The sequence below is a fragment of the Chiloscyllium punctatum genome, chromosome 38 (assembly GCF_047496795.1).
Source record: "Chiloscyllium punctatum isolate Juve2018m chromosome 38, sChiPun1.3, whole genome shotgun sequence".
Taxonomy (NCBI): Eukaryota; Metazoa; Chordata; class Chondrichthyes; order Orectolobiformes; family Hemiscylliidae; genus Chiloscyllium; species Chiloscyllium punctatum.
In genome coordinates this window covers 19,391,505-19,415,085 of record NC_092776.1, presented here as the reverse complement: position 1 = coordinate 19,415,085, position 23,581 = coordinate 19,391,505, and the positions used below count along the sequence as shown (strand labels likewise).

Below are 23,581 nucleotides of genomic sequence, written 5' to 3'. Positions count from 1 at the left end.
TCACACAGTGGGTGGAATGTGTATGGAATGAGCCACCAGAGGAAGTGATGGAGGCTGGTACAATAGCAACATTTTAAAAAGCATTTGGGTGGGTGTATGAAGAGGAAGAGTTTGGAGGGATATGGGCCAGGTGCTGGCAGGTGGGACTAGATTGGGTTGGGATATCTGGTTGGCATGGGCGAGTTGGACCGAAGGGTCTGTTTCTGTGCTTAACATCTCCATGACTCTATGGTATGTAATATACACAAATCTTCTACCCACTTATCTAAGAGGAATTGGATATGATGGCTAGTATCTTTGCACTTTCCATCCTTATTTCACTTGGCACCCTCAGATGTACCCCATCCTGCCTGTTTGACTTGGCAATTCTGGTCGAGAGCAAGGTCCAGTTTCCAAGTTTTTTCTCCACTCGTATTGACTTCTTGGTAGCGCCAGTCTGTGTATTGGCTACTAAAATCTTCAGTATAGACAGATGGCCATTGTTTCATTGGGAGGTTGAGGTGGACTTTTCCACCTCACAGCAGCTAATTGTGAGAATTCAAATCTATTACTCTATTATATTGCACTTGCACATTAGTATTCCGCATGTCATTTAAAGGTACAGCAGTAGTAATAATAGGGATGATTTTCAACTGCCAGGAACTCACATTTCATTTGAAAATTACTTGAAACAGATACAGGTTATTTTCCTAAGTAATTTACACTCTGCATTATTTGTGGGATCTCAGTTTGCAATTTTTGGATACAATCGTGGAATGTGCAGGTTTGCCCACTTCTGCCTGCTATTCAGTGGCTGCTCATATATGTGACACAAAACATCTTTATGTACCTCAAAGCTGCAGAAATGCTCCATCAAGGTTCCTTCACTAAAGATCCTTATCAGCATTGCTACTCTTCCCACCGCTAACCTCATCTGACCTGGCCTGGCAGCTACTTCAGAATAGAGTCTCACATCCTTCCTTGTTCATGGTTTGGTCCATCTTTGAATAATATTTGGATATCTCTTCGGGGAACTTGTGCCCTGTTCTGGATTGGGAATTAAAATCTGACTCTGGTAGGTTTCTTTAAAACTCATTTATATATACCATAATACATGCTGCATTTCTTGGTAAGTACATCACTCTCTCATGCAGGTTATTCCTTTAGTCATCTTAGATTCCTATATATGAATCCCGATTTCACTTACGCATGAAAGAAGTGAAACTATCACTGTATTCTAACAGATGAAAGGCTTAACAGACAATCAATTTTTCAATGTATAATTTCAGTTACATCACACTGCAAATTTTTGCTATAAATTCTGTGTTACAATCGAGCCCTCCACAATCACCTGATGAAGGAGCGTCGCTCCGAAAGCTAGTGTGCTTCCAATTAAACCTGTTGGACTATAACCTGTTGTTGTGTGATTTTTAACTGTATTTCTGATGCAATTCAAAGATTCTCAGCCAACCTGTTGCATTCATTTTCTAAAAGTGGGAAATGTGTGAAAGATACGTTTCCCTCTCATTGACTACACTGGTATTTTTTAACTTTGTTTTTCATTACAGAATCGCTGTCTGTCCATAATTGAACACCTTGCAGCCAATCTTTTGTGGAAAGATGAAATCAAACTAATGAGTGAACCAGCTCTTTCTATTCAGGTACTTATCTGTGGGAAAATGGTCCTTAAAGAAAAATAATATGTATCCAGCTATGTGAAAATGTACATATTTCACTATCTACAATGAAGTTGCATGTATCAATAATCTGCAGTTTATGTTGTGTGAGGGCAACATTGAGACTGATTTTGATGTAATCCTATTGTTAAGTACCATAGTAGCCCTCAAAGTCTGGTCTTCCAAATGGCATTTTGCTGAAGTGTTGGAGAATATTTAACATTTCGAAACATTTTGAAATCGGAGATTTCAGCAGAGGAGTAGAGAAAACTAGAAAAACATGTAAAATAAGAACAGCTGTAAGGTTTAATTTATTGGACCCTCAGATAGTGCAGTGAAAATTGTTAAGCAGTACTCCATATTTAATTTCTAAAATGTTTTAATGAAAAAATATAATTCACCATGGGTCGTTAGTGAACAGTTACTGGCAACTATCTATCAACAGCCTTTTTTTTCATTCATTCATTCACAGGGTGTGGACATCTCTGACTAGATCAACATTTATTGCCCACCCCTAACTGCCAGTGTCAACCACATTGCTGTTGGTCTGGAGTTGCATGTAGGCCAGGAGAAAGTGAGGGCGGCAGATGCTGGAGACAGAGTCGAGTGTATGTTGCCAGAAAAGCACAGCAGATCAGGCAGTATCTAAGGAGCAGGAGAATCGACATTTCAGACAAGAGCTTGTGAGCTGAGGGGGTAGGGAGATAAATGGGAAGGGGTGGATCTGGGGGGAAGGTAGCTCAAAGTGTGATATGTAGATGGAGATGGGGGTAAGTGATAGATAGAGAGGAGGGTGAAGCGGATAGGTGGGAAAGAAGATGAACAGGTAGGTCATGAGGGCGGTGCTGACTTGGAAGGTTGAAACTGGGATAAGGAGGGATATGGGGAAATGAGGAAACTGGTGAGGTCCACATTGATGCCATGGGGTTAGAGGGTTTGAATGCGGAAGATGAGGTGTTCTTCCTCCCAACGTCGGGTTCTTAGGGTGTGGTGATGGAGGAGACCCAGGACATGCATGTCTTTGGCGGAGTGGGAGATGGAGTTGAAGTGTTTGGCCAGGGCGGTGGGGTTGGTTGGTGCGGGTATTCTGGAGATTTCTCTGAAGCGCTCTGCAAGTAGACAGCCAGATAAAGACGGCAGTTCCCTTCCCTAAAAAATATTAGTGAACCAAGTGGGTTTTTCCTTACAATCAGCAATAGATTCATGTCCATCATTAGACTCTTAGTTGCAGTTTTTTTAAAATTGAATTCAGACCATCTACTATGGCAGGATTTGACCAGGGTCCCAAGAACGTTACCTAGGGCTCTGGATTAATAGTCTCGAGATAATATCACATACTGTTGCCTCCCTTACCCACCCTAACAGGTTGCAGTGTGTGAATTCTAACTTGTTGATGTTAGGAAGCTGGGAAAAATTAGACTTTGTGTCAAAGTGTGTGCTGCTGAATAGATGTGTTTATCACATGAGAGATTCAATGAGCTTCAAGGTCAAAGAGACAAACAGTTATTGTTTGGCTTTAGACTAAGATATTGTTATTAACATGTTGTAAATCTGAATTGCAATTAATAGGGAACACTTTGATTGTTTCTTTAAAATTGGTCCATTCATGAGACAGTAAAATGTATATGTAAATAATTAATAAATGAAAGAAGTTTGCTTATTCTAATCAAATCTGTTGGGATTTAATTTATTTCTTTTCAAAAGCCAATCAACAGTACAATGCCTTATTTTATTCACTAGTGTTACTTATAATTAGGAGCAATAAGATGGAAGAAGCACTTGTTAAAATATCTCTCTTGAGGAAAATAATATATTAATTCAGCAAGATTTAATAACAAGCCATTTAGCGATCATAACACAAAATATATGACAACAAATTTAATGATCGTACAGATTTTTTTTAAAGAGGATTGTAGCTTTGTTCAGTGCTATGAAGGAAACTTAAATGAAAGTCAGTTGCTAACTACGTATTTTGTCCTCCAACCTGAATCATTTGCAGCAATGAATAGTAAGCCTGTTGCTGAAATGAGTCTGCCTGTGCTGTTTTGCTTATAAAACGGGAATACAGGTGGGCAGGACAATGACAACACTGGCAATGTGGAAAATTGCCCAGGGTCATCATGGACACAAAAAGCAGGAAAAGTCCAATCCAGCCAATTACCCCATCAGTCTAGTCCTGATCATCAGTAAAGTGATGGAAGGTGTCATCAACTGTGCTGTCAAGCAGCGCCCAGTCAGCAATAACCTGCTCAGTGACACCTAACGTGGGTTCCACCAGCGCCACTCAGCTCCTGACCTCATTATATCCTTGTTTCAAACATAGACAAAACAGCTGAATTCCAGAGATAACGTGAGACTGGCAACCCTTCGAATCAAGGCTGCATTTGATCAAGACTGGCATCAAAGAGGCCATTGAAAAACTGGAATCAATGGGAATTGGGAGGCACCCTCTCCACAACCATTCATTCAGGAAGATAGTTGTGGTTGTTGGAGGTCTGTCATCTGAGCTTCAGGACATTGCTGCAGGAGTCTTTCAGGGTGGTGTCCTTGGCCCAATCATCTTCAGCTGCTTCATCAATGGCCTTCCCTCCATTATAAGGTCAGAAGTGGGATGTTTGCCAATGGTACAATGTTTAGCACCATTCACAACTTCTCAGATACTGAAGCAATCCATCTTCAAATCAACAAGATCTGGACAATATCCAGGCTTGGGCTGACAAGTGGCAAGTAACATTTGCATCGTATAAATGTGAAACAATAGCCATCACCAATAAGAGGCAATCTAACCATTGTCTCTTGAGTTACCATCACTGATTCCATGTGGTTGCCATTGATCAGAAACTCAACTAGACTTATCACATAAATACAAGAGCAGGTCAGAAACTAGGAATACTGCAGCAGTAAAGCTTGTCCACCATCTAAAAGGCATAAATCAGGAGTGTGATAGAATATTTCCCATTTGCCTGGATGGCTGCAACAACACTCAAGAAGCTTGATACCATCCAGGACAAAACAGCTTGCTTGATTGGCACCACATCTGCAAGCATCCACTCTCTCTGTCGATGTTCAGTGGCAAATGCACTGAAGAAATTCACCAAAGATCCTTAGATAGGACCTTCCAAACCCATCACAACTTTCATCTAAAAGGAGAAGGGTAGCAGATACATGGGAATGCCACCACCTGCAGGTGCCCCTGCAAGCCAGTCACCATCCTGATTTGGAAATATATTGCCATTCCTTCAGTGTGGCTGTGTCAAAATCCTGGAATTCCCTCTCTAAGGGCGTTGTGGGTCAACAGTATATGGACTGCAGTGGTTCAAGCAGCAGCACATTACTACCTTCTCAAGGACAACTAGGGATGGGCAATAAAATAAAAATCCGCACTGTAGGGAGTCTATAAATTCTATTAAAAATTGGAGCTCGCTATAGAAAATCGCTATACCCATTCAGTAGAAAGTTTGCATTAACTAAACATTGTCCACAATTCATCAATGATATTATAGCCTATTTGTGTTGATGAAACATGCGTTGTACCAGAACAACCTGTATTTTTTAAAAAAACTAAAGCAAGGAAAAGGAGAAGGATGTGATGGAATCCCTATAGATATGATGAATAAATTTAGAGACAAGGCAACATCTTCAGCCAGAGGTGCCAAAACCCTTAACCAATTTGATTCACTCCATGTGATTTCAAGAAAAGAATGATGGCATTGGATACAACAAAGGCTATAGCCTTAACAACACTCTACTGGTAGTAATGCAGACTTAAACTTCAGAACTAGCTAGACTACTTACCAAGCAAATGCTATAGCATTTTAGCTGTTAGAATATAGTTGAAACACTACATCTATTCAACATTGTATAAAATAGCCCAGCTATGACCACAGGAAACAGGACAATGTTATCTGGACAATTTCTACTAAAACAGTCAGCAAAGTTGATCATAAGCAAAGTGAAAGAACATGGATGGACAGTGCTGTCAAGTGGTACAATAACCTGCTCAGTTTGGGTTCCAAGAGGGTCACTCAGCTCCTGACCTCATTAGAGTGTTGGCCAAAACATGGACAAGAAGAGTTGACTTCCAGGGGTGATGTGAGAGTGACTATCCTAGATATCAAAGCTTATTTGACTGAAGGGGAAGGAGCTCTAGAAAAATGTAAGTCACTGGGAGGCAGGAGTAACTCTCCACAAAAATAAAAGCAAAGTACTGCTGATGCTGTGAGTTTGGACTTAAGATTAGATTAGATTACTTACAGTGTGGAAACAGGCCCTTCGGCCCAACAAGTCCACACCGCCCCGCAGAAGCATAACCCACCCATACCCCTACATCTACATCTACATCTACCCCTTACCTAACACTACGGGCAACTTAGCATGGCCAAGTCACCTGACCTGCACATCTTTTGGACTGTGGGAGGAAACCGGAGCACCCGGAGGAAACCCACGCAGACACGGGAAGAACGTGCAAACTCCACACAGTCAGTCGCCTGAGGCGGGAACTGAACCCGGGTCTCTGGCGCTGTGAGGCAGCAGTGCTAACCACTGTGCCACCGTGCCGCCCACGGGAAGTGGTGAAGAAATTCAGATTTGGCAGCATCTGCAGAGTTGGAAATAGAATTAATGTTCAAGTCTAATATGATTTTTCTTCAGATTACGAGAAAGGGCATATTAGACTTGAAACATTAAATCTGTTCCTCTCTGTGTAGGTGCTGCCAGACCTCATGAGTTACTCCAGCACCTTCTATTACTATGTTGGTAACTCTCTGTTAGCTGGTGTCTAACTCAAAGGAAGATGCTTGTGATTGGAGCTCCATGATTTCACTGCAGAAGTGCCTCAGTGTAGTGTCCTAGGCTCACTCAACTTCAGCTGCAACACAATTACTTTCCCTCCACATCAGGTCAGAAGTGAGGATGTTAACTGATGATTGCACAATGTTCAGCAGTATCCACAGCTCTTCAGATGCTGAAGCATCCATGTCCATATGGAACAAAATCCATTCTGCATTAAGGTTTGCGTTGAGAAGTGGTAATAACATTCATGCCGCACAAGTACCAGGAAATGACCATCTTCAACAATAGACAATCTAACTATTTCGTTTGACATTCAATGCATTATCATCACTGAATCCAGCACCAATATCCTAAAGTTGCCATTGGCTAAATACTTAAGTGGACTATCCACAATAATACAGTGGCCGCAGAGCTGATAAGAAGACCATTGGAAATTTTGCAGCAAGTAATTTATCTCCTGACTCCTCAGAGCTTGTTCACCATTTACAAAGCATAAGTCAGGATTGTGATGGATGCACTGCCACTTGCCTGAACACTTCAAGAACACTTGAAAAACCCAACACCATCCAGAACAAAGTGGCTCACTTGTTGGAATACCAACGTTTACTCCCTCCACCACCTCCATTAGCTATGGACATTCAACAATATTATCATCACTGAATTTCCCCACTATCAACTTCTGGGGGAGTTACCATTGACTAGAAATTGAACTGGGCCAGCTACATAAATACTATATTTATAAAGGCAGGTCAAAGATTAGGAATTTTGCGGTGAGTAACTCACCTCCTGTCTCCCCAAACACAGCCCATTATCTATAATATACAAGTCACTCATGTGATTAAATTCTCTGTATGTACCTGAATGGGTACAGCTTCAACAACTCTGAAAGTGCTCAACACCATCTAGAACAAAGCAAACGGCTCGACAAGCACGTCATCTACTACCTCACTCCTATCAGCACCAATTATCAGTAACAGCAGTGTGTACATCTACAAGATATAGTAACAATAACTCACCAAGGTTCTATTGATAACACCTTCCAAACCCATAACATTTATCACCGAGAGGCTCAAGGAAAACAGGCATCTGGGAACATCACTACTTACAAGTTCCTGTCCAAGTCACTCACCATCCTGAGTTGGAACTACACCATAGTTCCTTCATTGTTGCCAGATCAAATTCCTGGAACGCCCTCTCTTGCAGCACTGTGGGTATCCCTACACCCCAATGGTTCAAGACGGCAGCTCAACACCACCTGATCAGGGCAATTTGGGATAGTCAATAAATGCTGGCCTAGCGAGCAATCCCCACACCCTGTGAATGAATTTTTAAACATTGGGATTTGGCAATAAGTGCTGGCCTTGCCATTGATACCTATAACCCATGCACAGATTATAAATAGGTCCACGAGTGATACTACCATTATTGGTTTCTCATCCTGAAGTTATTGCTGATTTGTCTTTTGGCAAATTGTTTTCCTTTGTCTTTGTGAACCTGACATGAAAGTGTCTGCTTCAGACAAATTTTGTTTATTTGAGGTAATTAATTTGTGTCTTCCTCTCCTGCTGGTTCAGTTGAAGTGGAAAGTAGCATCATTTCCCTTAATCAAAGTAAAGAATAAAATCCAGTATTCTGAATCTGGGGCACAACCGCATTCTCGCTTTACTTAAAAAGAAAAGGTTAGGCTCTGCTTAATTAATTGTAGTTTGTAATCAGTAATAATTCTGAAGATTGTTATAATACATCCTTTTGTCCTATCTTGCTAAACTGATGGTGTATCCAAGACCCTTTTCCTTGTCAGTAAATAACCTTCTGCTCTTTACATAAATAATTATTTATTTTCTTATGGCTTTTACTGTACTTTACAAGGATTGCACTATTGCTTAATCATGAATATGCACATTTTTTTAAACAAGTGGAGAAATTCATGAATTTTTAAAGAGATTTAACTCTAATTAAATCTACTATCAGATGGGATATGAGCTAACAGCTCAAATATCAGTTTTCTACAAAGGGGAATAATACATTCCCTATTGTTAGGATTACAGCATCAGAGGCAGAAGAAAACAGCCAAGGGACAGGAAAGGCACATGTGTAATAATTTATCACGATTATCATTTTAGATAATTTGTGTAACTTTTTCCCCTTTTTTTAGGAAACTGATTTACAATACTGGGTTAAAACTATAATCAGGTAGCAAACTATTAACTAAAAATTACATCTGAGATATCATCAGTCAAATACTTCAAGCATTCATGACAAATTACTTTGTCAACTATTTTAGCATTGGTACTAATCTGTTTCAATTAAATGGGTTAGCACCTCTCTTAAAATAGCAATGAAATTTGATATGAAAGGATTAAGATAAAATAATATGACACAATGTAATTGCCAGTCTTACATTGTTACTAATTAGTACAATTGTTAACAACATGAATCAAATGTGAAAATCCGCTAATTCTATGTTAAATTGCATTAATGTTTCCCAAACTTCAACTGGTTTTGTTGAATTGTTAGTAGAATATTGCAGTGATTGGCAGATGACTTGAAGACGTAACTAATCAAGTGAATTTTAGACATTCTACAAACCATTTACCATTCAAATGATTATGAGCAGTGGCATCAAATAAAGATGAGATGCATTCTTGCAGAGGTAAAAGGAATGATGAAAGTTAAAGAGACAGAAAATTCACATTGGTACTATAAATATGTTCAAGGAAGGCCTGGCACATGCCAGCATGCTGGCTCTCAAACCATGAGCTGGTTCAAAGTACTTAAAACGGGGTAAGGGGAAGGAAACATGAAGTCTATCATTGAATGGAAATTTCCTTTCTCTGAATTTGATTTGATTTGATTTATTATTTTCACATTGAAAAGTATTCTTTTGCTATCCAGTTAAATCATACCTTACGTAAGTACGTCAGGGTAACAGAACAGAATACAGAATTTGGTGTTACAGCTACAGAGAAGGTGCAGAAAATATTAACCCTCATATATGAGAGATTCATTCAGAAGTCTGAGAATAGCAGGAAAGAAGCCGTTTCTGAATGTCTTTGTACGTGTTTTCAAACTTTTGTATCTTGTGCCTGAAGAGGGTTGGAGAGATTATAATCGGGGTGGGAGGGGTCTTTGATTATGTTGACTGCTTTCCCAAGGCAGTGGGAAGTGTAGATGGAGTCAATGGAAGGAAGTCTGGTTTTTATGATGGTCTCCCTGATTGACTTAGTGTGAATCTCTGGCTTTGTTACTCTGGAGTCACATCACAATGTCTGTAGTCCTGTCCCTGGACTGTAGAGACACAGACCCCGAACCTGACTGCCCCAAGCAGCTGCCTGACTGTGCCAAAGCCCCTGGACTGTTACTAGAGGCTGTGTTGACAACTCTCTGTAATTTCTTGAGGTCTTGGGCATATTCTGTAATTTCTTGGAGTTATCATACTCAGGATGCTTTCTATCATATATCTATGAAAATTGTTAAGAGTTATTGAGGACACGCCAAATTTGCTTAAAAGTAGGAAGTAGAGGTGTTGGTGTGCGTACTTGATGAAAGCATCAATGTGGATGAACCAGGGCAGATTGTTGGTGATATTTACTCATAGGAACTTGAAGCTCTCGACCATCTCCACCTCAGCACCATTGATACAGACAGAGGCGTGATCTCCGCGCCACTTCCTGAAGTCAATGACCAGCTCCTTTGTTTTGCTGACAGTGAGGGAGAGATAATTCTCTTCACACCAAACCATTTAGCTCTCTATCGCTTTCCTGTACTCTGTCTCGATGTTGCTTGAAATCTGATTTCCTATGGTGGTGTCATCAACAAATTTGTAAGTGGAGGTAGAGCTGAACTTGGCCCCACGTCTCCCTGATTGACTTAGTGTGAATCCCTGGCTTTGTTACTCTGGAGTCACATCACAGGACGGTCTGTAGTCCTGTCCCTGGACTGTAGAGACACAGACCCTGAACCTGACTGCCCCAAGCAGCTACCTGACTGTGCCAAAGCCCCTGGACTGTTACTCGAGGCTGTGTTGATTTCTTGTGCTGGGGCCTCCTGACTGAAAAGTGTTTCCTTGACTTGAATGTGAATGACTACTCTTAGACTTTGAGACATGGCCAGCTGATTGGTACACATGTGATGTGGATGCTGTGTAGGCTGCTGATACATGGTGCTACTGTGAGATTAACATAGCCCAGTAGTGCAGAACAGAAACATGTCCACTCCTTGGACTGGTCACTGCTCATAAACATGATAAATGGCCTGTAAATCTGGACAAAGGTACTTGAGACTTTAAGCTGTGGCTGAAGGAGTAAAGTGCAAAAAGCCAAGACAACACAGGAATGTTGTTAGCATCGAAGTATGTGTAAAGTGAGTGAGTGCTAAGAGAGCAATCACAGAGCCAGGAGATTCAACCTGCTCCAATTCACCAGTTGGGTGCTAGAACCTCTGTGCAAAATTTCCCAGCAGCAGCATTCCAATGAAATGGGCTGGTGCACTCCAAAATGCAGCACTGTATTTGGGTCAGAGATATGCCATGAGGGTGCAGTGAGGCTGGCATATGCCTAATGCCAATGTGCGTGGATGAGGGATGTAGGCACTTGTTGCCCATGGAGCATACCCTGGAATGTTGGTGACTGCTGTCCAAGATGAAGGGCTAGAGGAGCAAACAGAGAACTGGAGTTGCCAGTGACGACCTGTCCCACAGTTTGAAGTTTGATACTACGTAGGAAGAGAATAATTTAACGTTGCTGCCTACCATCCCTGCCTTTGGATGGCTATGTTCTCTACTTACCATCCCTGCCTTTAGATGGCTATGTGTTATCTTGTTTTTTCTTATCTCAGAGATCAGCAAAATTTAGTGGGCTGCTATCCAAAATGTCTTTTGGGAAAAAGGTAACAAAAATAATAAACTTGAACATAAATATGGATAAGCAGTTTTATTCTAGCTGAATCACAGTGTATTTTTGACTGATGTAAACTCCCTTTCATATTGTTTATAGCTGTAAGCTTTATTTTTGCAGGATTCCCTTGTTGCACTCTTCGCTGATTACTATATTGTGGAAGAACTCAGCAACTTGTCACTATTTAATTTTTTGACTGCCATAGAGAACTATGCATCAACAAACAGGGTAAGCCCTCCAGAAAATGCTTGTTATAAATACTTACCTTTCAAATGGATGCAGATAAAATACTTTGAAGTCTTTTAACTTGAGCATGTATCAAATTTTTCCTGTGTCTGCTCATTTTTTGGAAGGATATAAAAGGATCTATAGACTGATAAAGTATCATCAGTCACTTTCTTTCCGCAAGACTTATATAAAAATATATATAACAGATGTATGTGATTTGGGCTCTCTTTAACTGAATAATGGGCACAAAGATACTCATTTCGTTTAAAATAGATTAGTCAAAATACATGCATTTTGACCAATGGATATTTTACATGCACTTTGCAGTTGGATAGTTTCCAAAGTATAGTATCTATCCATCTATAAAAACTTTCCATCTAACAAGTATCTATCACACTGTGGTTGACACATCTGTTGTAGATACAAGGCAAATGTAGAAATATATTTTAAAAAGAATGAAAGCTTGTAATTTCCTGCTTTTCTTATAGGTCTGTGTGTGTGTGTGGGGAATGGATACTTGGAAGAAACAATATCATCCATCTGACCAGAAAGTTCTTAATAAGAATGAACCTCTCATTGACCTTAGAGCAGGCCTTTTTAAAGCAATAGAATTATGCAGCCTTCAGGGAAAATCTGAGGGTTTTTGTGGTATAGTGGTAATGATCCTACCTCCAAGCCAGAAGGTTTAGGTTCAAGTCATATATACTCCAAAGGCGTGTCATAACAGGTCGATTAAAAATATTTTTTTCAAGGTTAAAGCAAATTGGCATATTGTTCCACATTATTAGCAGTTTGTTGCATAACTCTTCAGTCATTCTAAAATAGTGATTCATTTCTTTCTATTTGCATTGAGCAAATCTGTGAGATTTACAAAGATACTTTGTGTGATGGAGAGAAATCTTTTGTACCAGATGTGAAAATAGTGACAAAGCAGTTTCCTGTTGAGATAAGTTATGTTGAACTCCTTGATTTCTCTCTACTGTTTCCAGATTCATTAATATTGATACCTTTTGTAAGTGTGTATTTCGCTCTATCCAATTTTTGTTCTTTGTGTTCACAGCTGATTGCCGTATTTGGCCATATTTTGTGTGGGAAGTTGGATGCAGTGGTGTTACGTTACATTGTTTTGATGGCCGAGCTGGTGAACTGTGTCTCCTGGCAGTCTGTTAGTGATTTCCAGATGTTTGTCTCTGTAGTTTATTCTTTACAGGTAAGCTAACAAATTAACTCAGAAGATTCTGCATGTGCACAAACAAAAAAAACACACACATTTAGGGTTACTTCACTTGCAGTATTTCCTGTATCAGAAGAGTGATTGCAATAATAACATTCAGCTGGTAAACTGTTGAGATATCAGGATTCAGTGGAGAATAAATTCATGTAAAGCTGTCTACTTATTGCAATAAAATAGATTCTCCTGGGTTTAAGACAATGCTGTTAAACTAGAACAAAGAGTTTTGTACTCAACTGGGTGCAATCTGACAGAACTTCCCAAAATTGACCCTAATTAACTGTGCAGATAACCTCCCTGCCCATTCTGAGAGAATGAGTCTGCAATTCAACCCTAATTAAAGCTCTCCACTTTTTCCCAGGTTTTCTTTTATATAACTTCAACCATAAAATACTGCAGTTGTAGCACTTCACAACTACCCCAATCACAACATTGAATCTTGTGGTAGCTGGTTACTGGTTGTGGGGGACTACATTTATGGTCTGCAGTAAACATTAAAGAAGCACTTGCACTTACATGGGAAACACTTTAACATATAATTGCATGTAATAAACTGCACAGGACCAGGTAATTCAGCCCAACCAGTCTTTACCAGCATTTATGATCTCACCAAGTCTTCGCCCATCCTTCACCATCAACATTATTATCATAGCCCTTTGTTCCCAGTGCATGATATGCTTACTTAGCTTCTCCTTAAACACATTTGTATTATTCATTTCAACTAATTTCTGTAATAGCACAATTCTCACACTTAGCATTCTCTAGGTAAATAAGCAACTTCTGAATTCCTTATTTGGTTCTTTTGGTGAGTCTGTTAATTGATGGTCATTTCTCTACAGCTGAAAACTCTCTCACTCTCTTCCTCTTTGGGTGGAAATCTTACGGGACCACATGGCAGAATCACATGAGAAGTCCAGAAAGGCCTATCTTGACATCTGGAGCAACTTGCTTCATCCTGTATGCATTCGCCATGGGGCAAATCAAATTTCTCACTGGGCAGTGGCAAATTGCCAATTAAAGGGGATTATAGCTTATTAAATGCCATATTAAAGGCATAATTCACCTCATTAATGATCTGATTCCTATCTTACCAAATGTGCTGGACAAGCTAGATGTCAGGAATTCTCAATGTGGTACTCCGAACAGGTTTATGATGACTTCAACTCATTACTTGCTGCGAGGAGTCTCCAAGTTGCTCCAAGTATAGAAGAAGCTAAAGGGGATTGACAACGTAGAGGTAGACTGGACATTTCCTCTCATGGGGCAATGTAGAATTAAGGGTCATAGTTTCAGGTTAGGGGGTGGCAGATTTTAAACTAATGAAGAGAAATCACTTCTCAAAGGATTGTGAACCAGTGGAGGTGTGGTGGAGCTGAAAATGTGTTGCTGGAAAAGCGCAGCAGGTCAGGCAGCATCCAAGGAACAGGAGAATCGACGTTTCGGGCATAAGCCCTTCTTCAGGAATCTTCAGGCGTGGTGGAGACCAGGACACTAAATATATTTAAGGAAGAGATAGATAGATATTTAATTAGTAATGGGTTGAAGAGTTTTAAGGAGCAGGCAGGAAAGTGCAGTCAAGCTGAGATCAGCCATGATCATATTAAATGGCGGAGCACATTTGAGATGTTGAATTGCCTCCTCCTGTTCCTAATTTATGTTCAGCAAATATGGTTACATTACACTTTGCTATTTCATAGCAGTCATTGATATGGGTTGTAAATGGCTGAAGCTCAAGCCTAAATTGGAGAAGCAATGACCTCTAGTAATCCAGAGGCCCACTTGTTGTTCAGGCTAGGAGAGTGGGCAAAGAAGTGGCAGGCAAGTGGAGCACAATGTTGGAAAGTGTGACATTATGCATAGCAGCATAGAATAATTTCTAAAAAGGAAAAAACTTCAGAAATCTGAAGCACAAAGGGACTTAGGAATTCAATTCTCTAAAGATTAGCATGCAGATTCAATTAGCAGTTAGGAGGGCAAATGCAATGTTAGCATTCATTTCAAGAGAGATAGAATACAAGGGCAGGGATGTACTGCTGAAACTGTGTAAACCTCTGGTCAGACCACCTTGGTATATGATGAGCAATTTTGGGCCCCGTACTGAAGGAAGGATTTGCTGACCTTCGAGAAGATTCATATGAGGTTTACGAGAATCATCCCAGGGATGAAGGACTTGTCTTATGAGGAGTGGTTGAAGACTTCAGTTTGTACTTGATACAGTTGAAAAGGATGAGGAGGAATCTCTATGAAATTTACAGAATACATAGATATACGCCTGGATAGGGTGCACATGGAGAAGATGTTTCCACTAGTAGGAGAGACTAGGCCCTAAGGGCACAGCCTCAGATTGAAGTGACAATTTTTTAGAACTGGGATGAGAAGGAATTTCTTCAGCCAACAGGTGGATGGATCTGTAGATGTCATTGCTGCAGAACACTGGAAATCAAGACATTGAGTGAATTTAAGACAGAGATAGATATGTTCCTGATTGGTAAGGGAATCAAGAGTTATGGGGACAATACAGGAGAATGGGGTTGAGAAGCATATCAGCCATGATCAAATAACGAGAGACTCGATGGGCCAAATGGCCTAATTCTGCTGGTATTTCCGTATGGTCTTGCTCAGCACCAAACAGCATCTTGGGGCAAAATCCAAGGGGACGAACATACTCACTTCTCGTCTGCTGACATTGGCATCCAACATTTGCCAACTCTTCACAATTAATGCTCTCTTTAAGCTGCTCAGGTGCTTGGAGATTCCACATGAGCAGTGTGCCAACACAATGACTTCTGGTTCAGGAAGCTGCACACAGATGTTGGCCATCCACTTACTGATGGGAAAAATACCAAGGAACGTAACTCACAATGATTGTGATACTTTTCTGATCTTCTGGCGGGATACTTAGGAATGTGCATTGCAGGGCACATCTGTAACTGGCATTGAACTGTGCAGGGACAGGCATGTAGGTCAGCATTGAGTTAGGCTGCATCTCGTGGCTGCTAGGTTGCTGTCTGAACAGTCACTTACTTGGCAACTATCTGCATGCTAAGGGCATCCATACCTTGCCTTGCTGTGATGTGCTATGCTTGTTAGTGCCACACACACACACACACACACACACACACACACACACACACACAGTCAAGCGGAGTGTCCAAATACAGTCTGGGGAGTGGGGAACAATCAGTCTTATAGAGCCAGCACCATCAGTCAAAGTGTGTAAACACAGCAGTCAGGGGTCTGGTCAATCATGTCGAGGGGCTATTTATTGAATTTGGTCAAAGGTTTTGGGCCAATTATAGTCCCGGGAATATATCTGTTGATTGTTGAGTGGTGTTCAAGAGGAATCTGTAGGGGTGGATGAAGGGGATCACTGTCAAGAGGGGTGAGGGAGTGAGACTGGGGGTGAAAGCAGAGGCATGTGTACAGATGAGAACACACTCATTAAATGGAGGGTAAACTCGAGGCATATTAGGCAGAGGGACATTGGAGATCATGATAGGCTACAGGAGGTGGTGTTTTTTGCAGTGGCCACCATGTCACTTTCACAGGGAATGCAGAGCACCACAGTAGGTATCAGTAAGGTGTAATGTCAGGGTTCAGGCAGGAAGGAAGGATAGTTGGCAGCAAAATTCAATGTAGAGGGTCTCCATGTTGAGGGGGAATGCTGGGATAGCGACATTGTGATGCTGCTGAGGACCAAATAAACTGGCTCACTCCTCCACATGTTGGGGAAAATCAAATTTCTCAACCAAATTGGTCCTGAAATTCTTACTCATCATAAAATAAGATTTAAGTCAGGGACTGAGTAGAAGTTAATGATAAAACATGATAAATATTAATAGTTAAATAATTTGACAACTGATCAAGATTTTGGATGGGCTAAGTCTTTTGAATATTTATGGTGGTCACAAACAATGGTATCATTGGTAGATTTGTTGACTGAAAGATGGTAATTATTGAATAGGCTGTTTTAACATTGTTCACTCTTTGCTACCAGGTTTTACTTCTTCCAGATTAGCAGAAGAATATCACTTTGACAAGAGTAGAAATGTACAGAAAATTAATTACATCAGGTTTTTTCATTACTTCCACTGAAATTTAATTCAGACTTCAAACAGACTCATCAATACCACATATCATACCTCTAAGCTACAATTTTGTACATTGCCCTGTACTGATCTTTTCAAACTGTCAATTATGTTGAGCGTGTACTGCGTTGGGGGAATATTATGAACAATTTCACCAGGACACTGACCCATTAATTTCCAAATGACGCACTAAGAATTAAGTTTGGATATGCTTTACTTTTCACCTGGGTAGTTTCTGGGTGTTGGCATTGAAAAGGATAAACTGCAACAAATGTCTTACTTGCTGATGTCTCATTTGGATTGAATCAGATTCCATAAGTTTAGCCTTCTTGGATATATACAGCGAGTTCTGTGGTTTGTCGACGTGCCAATGTGCTACAAATGCTTTGACATATAATAAAACAAATTATTCTGTGAAAGCGAAGGTATAGCTGAGATTTTTTAACGTTCTTGGACATTTATCAAAAAGATGTACCTTCTCCCAGAGTGATTCTACACAGAGTTTGCAGCAAAGAAAGGTCCCAAAATGTTAACTCTGCTTTTTCTCTCTACAGACTACCAGACCTTTTTTTTCTGATTTCCAGCATCAGCAGTTTTTTTTTGTTTTTGTTTTGCAGTGAAGTGTTGTTAAGTTACTTTGTAAGACAACAGGGTAAGCTTAGTAAATTGTGCTTCACCATGCTTTTGTGTGGTTTCTTTGGGCCTTGATTCAAGCTCAGGCCAGACTTCTTAGTAACTTCTAAGCTTGTTTTGCTGTTACACAACACACGATGGTAAGGATAGAGAGCAGCTTGTTCCCTGCTGTACAGAGTCCAACTTCTTACTGGAATATTAACTTATAATGACTGAGGTCACCAATGTTACTGCTTACCTCATCCAGATATTCATTAAACCTGATCACTACATCGCCCCCACCAAATACTTTGCCAGACTTGTACTAAAAATATTTTCTTAACATTACTAACTGAAACATCTAATTAAAGAAATTCCCCTTAAGGCTCAATGTAGTTTTGACCCCACTAACACCCTCCAACGTCCATTTCTCACAGATTCAAACATTGTGGAGATCTTTCAATTTTCCGGCCATTTGAAATAATACTCAATGGCAGAAATGCTGGCCTGCAAGCACACATTCAGAAACTGAAACAAGAAGTGGAGGATTAGTAACAATCTCCCAAATGTTCATGGCACTGAAGGGGCAGGTGGCTAATGGGCTACTGCATTGGAATGAAATCAAGTGAGTGCGGATCACAAGGGCACCACTTCCACTTGACTAGAATCATTTACCTTTACCTCTTTATGATATCTTCTATTGAAGAAGAAAGCTGGCAATGAAAGGCTGCTGCACAGTGAAGCTGCATAATTGAAGAGGAGCTGAGGAATATCTCCATTCAATTGTAACAGCAGGGCATTAACACCTTGAGAATCATGCACCACATTTTCAATTCTACAATAAAGAGATGAGTGAATCATCAGGAAGACTTCAGAGCATTGATTCACTTACATAGAATATTGAACAGCCCACCATGTCTGTGCCAACCATGATGTTGTTCTAAACTAATTCTATCTGCCTAAACATGGTCTATATCCCTCTATTCTCCACCTGTTCATGCATCTATATAAATGTTTCTTAAACACTGCTATCATATCTGCTTCTGCCACCTCCCCTGGCAGCATGTTCCAGATCTTCTAGAGCAAAAGACTTGCCTCACACATCTCCTTTAAACTTTCTCCCTCTCACCTTAAACCTATATCCCTTAATATTTTACATTTCCACACTGGGAAAGAGACTCTGACTATCCAACCCTCCATGCCTCTCATAATTGTATATACTTCTATCACATCGACCCTCAGTTTCTGACACTCTAGCAAAAACAATCCAAGTTTGTCCAACCTCTCCTTATAACTATTACACTCCAGTCCAGACAACATACCGGTAAACCTCTTGTGCAGATTCCTGATGAAGGACTTTTGCCCGAAACGTTAATTTTCCTGCTCCTCGGATGCTGTCTGACCTGCTGTGCTTTTCCAGCACCACTCTAATCTAATCTCTGGTTTCCAGCATCTGCAGTCCTCACTTTTGCCTAAACCTCTTGCACACCCTATCCAACTCCTCTACATCCTTCCTATAGTGTGGGGACCAAAACTACACACAGTACTCCAAATATGGCCTGACCAAAGTCTTACACAGATGCAATATGACCTGACAACTTTTATTTTCAATGCCCCTGATCAGTGAAGGCAAACATGCTGTAAAACATCTTTACCACCTTATCCATTTGTGTTGCAACATTCAGGGAGCTATGAACATGGACCTCAAGATCCCTCTGTATAACAATGCTTTTAAGAGTCTGGCCATTTACAGTTTACTTTCCTCTTGTATTTGACCTCCCAAAATGTATCATCTCACACTTGTCCACATTAAACTCCATCTATCATTTCTCAACCAAACTTTCCAGCTGATCTATATCTTGCTGCATCCTTTAATATCCTTTCTCACTATTCACATGTCCATCAATATACATGTCATCTGCAAACTTACTCATCAGACCACTGACAGTTTCATCCAAATCATTTATGTATATTACAAATAAGAGAGGTCCCAGCACTGACCCTTGCAGAACACCACTGGTTGCATACCTCCACAGAAAATCATGCCTCCACAACTACTCTCTGTTCTTCTATAGCCAAGCCAATTTTGACTCCTAGTTGCCAACTCACCATGGATTTCATGCGATTTGATTTTCTGGATCAGCCTTCCATAAGGTTACCATGACCTTGTTCAATGCTTATGTAAATTCAGTGTAAACCACATTCACTGCTTTACCCTCATCAATCACCTTCATGACTTTCTCAAAAAGCTCAATCACGTTTGTGAGACAAAGGACTGATGAAAATTTCTTTAGACTGTTGCCTTCACTGTAGGAATCCTAATCAGGACTGTTCGGAGAGCATCTGGAATCTCAGTCTGGATGAAAAGGGGAACTTTAGGATTACGTACTGTCAGATCAGACAGCATCTTAAGAATGATAGATAAAGCTGAAGAATTTTCTCGACTCTTATACAAAAGTGGAGCATTGTTCTCATGCTTCAGTACTTCTAAAGAATTTTTCTGTATGTATAGAGTCTCCCGTTGCTTGTACTCTTGGACAAACTCACCTGGCTAACTTTGTGTACTGCTGAATGAAATACCAGGGGTGACAGTTCCTTAAAGCTGAAAGTTTTGGAACTTCCACCACTTCATCAATGTGTAACACTTCTTGATTGGTGCTGCCAGTTAGAAAACCTGATGTCATGACACATTGACGTGAAGATATCTGATCTGTCTTGGCCCTGGACATGTATCAGAGGAACCTTGATATACTGCATGAAGAACCGAAGAGTCAGATACACAGGATCTATGACAAAACGAGGTCTTATGGCAAATTGCAATTGGGTTCACCTTCTGGTTTGGAATTTCTGAAGAAGGAAGAGGCTCATCTTCTTCCAAGACAATTTGAAAAGGATCATAATGCTGATGAAAGTTTTGGAAAAGCTTAGAAAGTTCCTCACAAAATGGCATCCAATCTTTTCAGCATGGACCTTCAATAGGTGGAGGAAATTGTGGGAAACCCTCACAAAATGTCATTCAGATCCTCTTTAGAAAAAATCACTGCTGTTTCTGAAGATGCTGAAGTAAAACCTCTCAGATGGAGTGTCAGCTGTTAATAGCAATTCATCACAGAATAGAATATTGTCATCCTCTTGGCTGAAGTCGTCATCCAGTTAGAAATCATCTCAATAAAATGGGAAGCCTTATAGCATCTGTAGAAGACACAATTGCACACATGCCCACTGATTTAACAAGGGTTTGGTTTTTGAAATAACTCCACAGAGGCCGATATCTTGTCACCAAGTCACCCTTTATTTACACGTGGAAAGTCCTTGACACTGATCCAGCTCCCTCAGAGCCAGCTCTCCAGATTGTCAGGATGCCAGACATTACTATTTTTATCTGTCAGTCAGGGCTCCCTGATTGGACCAGGTTAACAGCCCCAGTCAGGGAACTCATATTCTATGAGGACCACTGGCTGACATTATTGCACTATAGTTTGATTCTCTAAGATATAAATAGGCTCTCTACAATCTTTAACATTGTAGATCAGCGCTGCTTAAAGCCAACATAGAGCTTAAAGCCTAATGCTGCCAAAGGCCTGGACCTTGTCACGTGAGTTTCAAGATGCACTCACAACATTGTTTTGCAGTAGGAGGTAAGACAGTGATGGTTGATCTTGAATCAAGGAAACATTTAATATTAAAGTTGTTGGCATTCAAAATGACTAACCAAGAATTCTGGTTGTGATTATCATGTATTCCTAAGGGGCTAGTAGCCTCAGTGTGTCCAAGGAAGGTTTTTTATTGTTAATTTTAAAGGTTGTGGGCATCGCTGGTTCAGCCAGCATTGATTACCCCTCCCTAATTGTCAGTCCATCACTGTGGGCCTGGGGTCACAGGTAGGTCAGGCTAGGCAAGGTTGGCAGATTTCTTTTTGACAGTAGTTACTTAGATGTCAATAGGCTGGCTTTTTTTTTGTTCTAGCTTCTTACTGAATGCAAATTTCACTGTCGGTCATGATGGGATTCAAACCCATATCCCCAGAACTTTAACCTTGCATTCTGAATTACTTGTTCAGTGATGTTACCACTCTGTCACCACCTCTGTCTGCTTCCTCACGTCAATAAGCCAGCAAGCTAATGTCTTTGGGAAATTTTCTGAGGATCCTCTTGCCTTGTAGTTCAATCTTGCCTCCTGGTTGCTCAATCTTGCCTTGTGAGCTTCAGCTTCATCTGAGAAAACATAGAGTTTACCTTAGATTGATCTCTCTATCACTGTGACCATATTTGATTGTGTTCTTGTGTGTGTTCTTCAGCTCCTGATACAAATTCAGGCTAGATTTCGCACTGTTAAATTTTATTTATTGTTAAACTGTACAAAGATAATAAGAGTACAGAGCAGCATGCTCTGAACTGTATAGGATCCAGCATCTTAGTGTTACATTAACAAAGACCACTGCGGTCATGGTGGCATCAGTACTTACCTTAAAAGCCTCTCCACATTTTCATTGATCCCTGTCTTTATACTTTGGAAATCAACAAATGTATTCCACTCAGAATTACATTGAGGAATGGAAGGTGAGGACCCTGAGGCAGACAGTCTGCATCACCTAGAGTGGCAAACAGGGAGAGGATCCCTAGACAGGCAGACTGTACCACTGAGAGCAGGTAAGAGAGGAATCCCATTGCTGGCTGTCAAAGATAGAGTTACATTTATTGGTACTGATTGGAAATAGTTGTTTTCACTATACTACAGGATAGGAAGTATTTGATGTCTGTATGGTAAATTGTTAAGGTCATTTCTATGCTTAAAATTTGCAAATTGGAGGCTGAGCTGCAGACACTGCAATGCCTCAGGAGGGATTATTTGTACCAGGAGGCAGTCATGCCATTCAGGATATGGTCCCCTCACTTGGACAGTATTGAGAGAAAGGAGAATGTGACTGAGAGTGATGGATCCAGAGGGCAGGAGTGTCAACACCCAACATGTTTGAGATTTCCTCAATCTGTTTGGATGAGAGTGGAGGCTGCAGGGTGGGTATGCAAACTGACCATGGCACCATGTACAGAAAGCTTTTCAAGTGGGGCAGCAACAAGGGATGTATTCATAGCAGGTGCAAGTACAATGAGAGGTGTTGACATTGTTCTCTGTTCAAAGAGCAAAAGTGCAGACAGCTATGTTGCCTGTCCAGTCAGGAGTCAACATCTGCTCATGGGTGGAAAGGAATGTACAGTTGGAGAAGGAAGATCCAATGGTTGTGGTCCATGTAACTACCAACAACATAGAACTAGGTAAGAGGTTCAGCATAGAAAGTATGAGGGGCTAGGCACTAAATTGTGAAGCAGAATATCAAAGTTTATAATAACTGGATTATTACCTGAGTCATATGAAAATTGGCATTGGGTATATAGAATTAGAGAAATGAATGCATGGCACAAAGATTGGTGCAGAAAATGTGAATTCCAGCTCATGGGCTACTGACACCAATACCTGGGAAAGTTAGGCAGTAATATGGGACAGTCTGTGCCTGAACTTTGCTGGGCTCAGTGTTCTTGTGAGCAAACCCCCAAGGACTGGGACCACAACTTTTTACAATTCACAGTCAATGACATAAATTAGGGCAGCAAAGGCATGGTAGCTAAAGTTGCAGAAGATGCCAAGATAGCTAGGAAAATATGTTGCAAAGAAGTTATAAGGAAGTTGCAGGTGGATATACAAATAGTAGAATAAGTTGACAAAAAATCTAGTAAATGGGCTATAATGTGAAATAATATATAGTTCAATTTGACAGGAAGAGTAAAATAGCAGAGTATTTTATAAACAAAGAATGACTACAGAATTTAAAGGTGCAAAGTAATTTAGGTGTTCTGGTACATCAGTGACAAGAAGTTAGTATGCAGATACAGCCTGTAATTAAGAAGGCTAGTGGAATGTTTTCCTTTGTTATAGAAATAAGAATGTTTAGCTTCAGTTGTACATGGCATTACCTAGACCACATCTCACTGTATGCAATTTTGGCCTCTTTATTTAAGGAAGAATGTAAATGTTTTGGAAGCAGTTCAGAGGAGGGTTATTAGACTGATACCTGGAATGAGTGGG

At 40.5% G+C, this 23,581-nt stretch overlaps 1 protein-coding gene across 1 annotated transcript in view; it reads left to right on the top strand.

Moving 5' to 3' along the window:
• Positions 1–23,581, top strand: part of LOC140463419 (uncharacterized) — a 216,929-nt gene that overhangs the window by 168,861 nt on the left and 24,487 nt on the right. The window contains exons 9-11 of the mRNA XM_072557330.1: positions 1,548–1,640; positions 11,462–11,569; positions 12,630–12,779. Coding sequence (XP_072413431.1) covers positions 1,548–1,640; positions 11,462–11,569; positions 12,630–12,779 — 351 coding nt within the window. The remainder of the gene's footprint in view (positions 1–1,547; positions 1,641–11,461; positions 11,570–12,629; positions 12,780–23,581) is intronic.